Source organism: Cervus elaphus, chromosome 9 (assembly GCF_910594005.1).
Source record: "Cervus elaphus chromosome 9, mCerEla1.1, whole genome shotgun sequence".
NCBI classification, from domain to species: Eukaryota; Metazoa; Chordata; class Mammalia; order Artiodactyla; family Cervidae; genus Cervus; species Cervus elaphus.
The window spans coordinates 44527507-44529900 of NC_057823.1; the positions used below are offsets into that span (position 1 = coordinate 44527507).

The 2394-nt window shown below is 38.1% G+C and overlaps 1 protein-coding gene across 1 annotated transcript; it reads left to right on the top strand.

The window, feature by feature from the left end:
- Window positions 1–594: 594 nt before the first annotated feature.
- LOC122701036 (olfactory receptor 2L8-like) lies at window positions 595–1530 on the top strand. The gene has a single exon (XM_043914052.1). It carries the CDS (start codon window positions 595–597, stop codon window positions 1528–1530), a length of 936 nt encoding a protein of 311 aa, XP_043769987.1.
- Window positions 1531–2394: the final 864 nt, after the last annotated feature.

The window sequence follows — 2394 nt, forward strand, 5'->3', positions numbered from 1 at the left end:
TGCATTGGCAGGCAGTTTCTTTACCACCTGTGCCACTTGGGAAGCCTGTTTGTGATGGCACTTAGCCATAAAAAGTAAATCAATGGGATGCTTCATTAAAAATTTGAAAAGTAATTGATTTGTGATTTTCAAAACTAAGTTGAGTGAATTAATTTGGCATTTCTTTTGCCCAAATCTATAAGAGTTAATAATCAGGGTCCATGACTATCAGAAATAATATATACATTTTGAGGTTCAAATTTGTAGAAAGTAGATCCATTGTTACGATAAAATTCTCCAAGTAAAAACAAAGAGAGAGAAAAAAGAAAGAAAAGAAAGAAAGAGGAAAACAAGGTGAATCCAAGTGAGGCAAAGAGGGATTAAAGTGGATCATTTTTTTTTAATATTCTTTATTTAACACACTTCTAGGCAAATGCTAAATAATATGTAGTTAAATACTTCTGATGAGTTGATGGCACATATTGTGAGAGTCCAATGTTGAGGGGAAAGATATAAAATTTTAGATCCACATATTGATACAAGACATGTACTGAGTGTCCGTTGTTCTAATCCATTTGATTTGTTCCCCAGCCCTGTTATATTTCTTTTAGAGGCATGGTGGGTGGGAATGCGTCATCAGTAACTGATTTCATCCTTATGGGACTCTTTCCTGAGTTTCAGCATTCCATTGTTCTCAACTTTGTGATCATTTTAATCTACACCCTTGCTTTCCTGGGAAACCTACTTCTCATTGTCTTGATTTGGGGGGACTCTCAGCTCCATACACCCATGTACATTCTCCTCAGTCAACTCTCCCTCATTGACTTGACATTAACTTCTACCATTGTCCCGAAGATGGCCTCTAACTTTTTCACAGGGAAAAGGACCATATCATGGATTGGCTGTGGAACGCAGAGTTTCTTCTTCCTGATGTTGGGAATGTCAGAATGCCTCATCTTGACTCTCATGGCTTATGATCGCTACGTGGCTGTCTGCATCCCGCTGCGTTATCTCACCATCATGAGCCCCAGATTCTGTCTGCACATGGTTGCTGGATGTTGGATTGGAGGCTCCATAGGTTCATTTATCCATACAGTCTACCCTATGCATTTTCCCATCTGTGGGTCAAGGGAGATCCACCATTTCTTCTGTGAGGTCCCAGTCCTCATTAAGCTTTCCTGTGAAGACACGTCAGTGTACCAGTTAGTGGTGGTGGTTACAAGCATTGTACTGCTTGTTGTGCCTTTCAGTCTCATCATAGCTTCCTATACACTCATCTTCCTCACTGTCCTCCGTATGAACTCTGTCAAGGGCAGGAAAAAAGCCCTGGCCACCTGCTCTTCCCACCTAACTGTGGTAAGTCTCTTCTTTGGCCCAAACATATTCATCTACATGACTTTCACTTCCTCACACAGTCCAGAGCAGGACCAGGCTCTCTCTCTTTTCAGCAACATCCTCACTCCCATGCTGAACCCCCTTATCTACAGCCTGAGGAATAAGGAGGTGGTGGCAGCGCTCATGAAGTTGATGGGGAGATGTGGGGTATCTTAGTAGATAAGGAACACTTCTCAGCTGTGAAAAGAACATGCTTGTGACCATGGACTAAACTACAGTTCAGAGTTTAAATCCCAAGGTGTTGTGTGGTTCAGGAAGCCAGGGTGATTGCAACCCTATGTAAATAAAACTTTTCATGTGTGATTTCCAGGTTTCTAATGGAGGTCCTTAATTTTTCATGGGGGCATTATTATGTTAGGAAAAATTCAAGAAAATTAGTTTACATGTTAAGTTAAATAGTATTTGAAATCTATGACATTATTAGAAATTTTCTCTAATAAAATATAAATTCACTGTGGACCTCAGATGAACTAAAATTCCATTAGTTGGCTTACTATTAAAATTAGCAAGATAAGTTGAAATACAATAAATAAAAATTATTTTAAATGAACCAGGTTTAGGTGATTTTCAACATTTAATATTAAAATAAACTGGTATCTTTTATAATACAAGATGCTAAGGAAAGGTGCATTTTAAACTATGAGATGATGAGATAAAGTCATTTAAATATATATTAGGTGTTATAAGCTCATATCCTACTGTATAAATATCTTATTGCATAGCTGACTCATAATTAGTTACTAAAATCACCATAACTAAATGGATACAAATTCCATACTGTAGTTTAAAAGAGAGGAATTATGCTCACTTTGGCAGCACATATACTAAAAGAGAGGAATTACACCTAAATGTAGTATACTGAACAATTGGCGAAATTATGAGATGCTGCCCTTCTGCTGTTCTCTCCCCAACACTTTTCCCTTCTCTTGAATGAAACCTCAGGAACTCTCCAGAGTTGATTTGCTTCCCCTTAGACTGTGAGAATTCCTTGTTCATTTTAAGCTACAAGAGTAGCCTAAA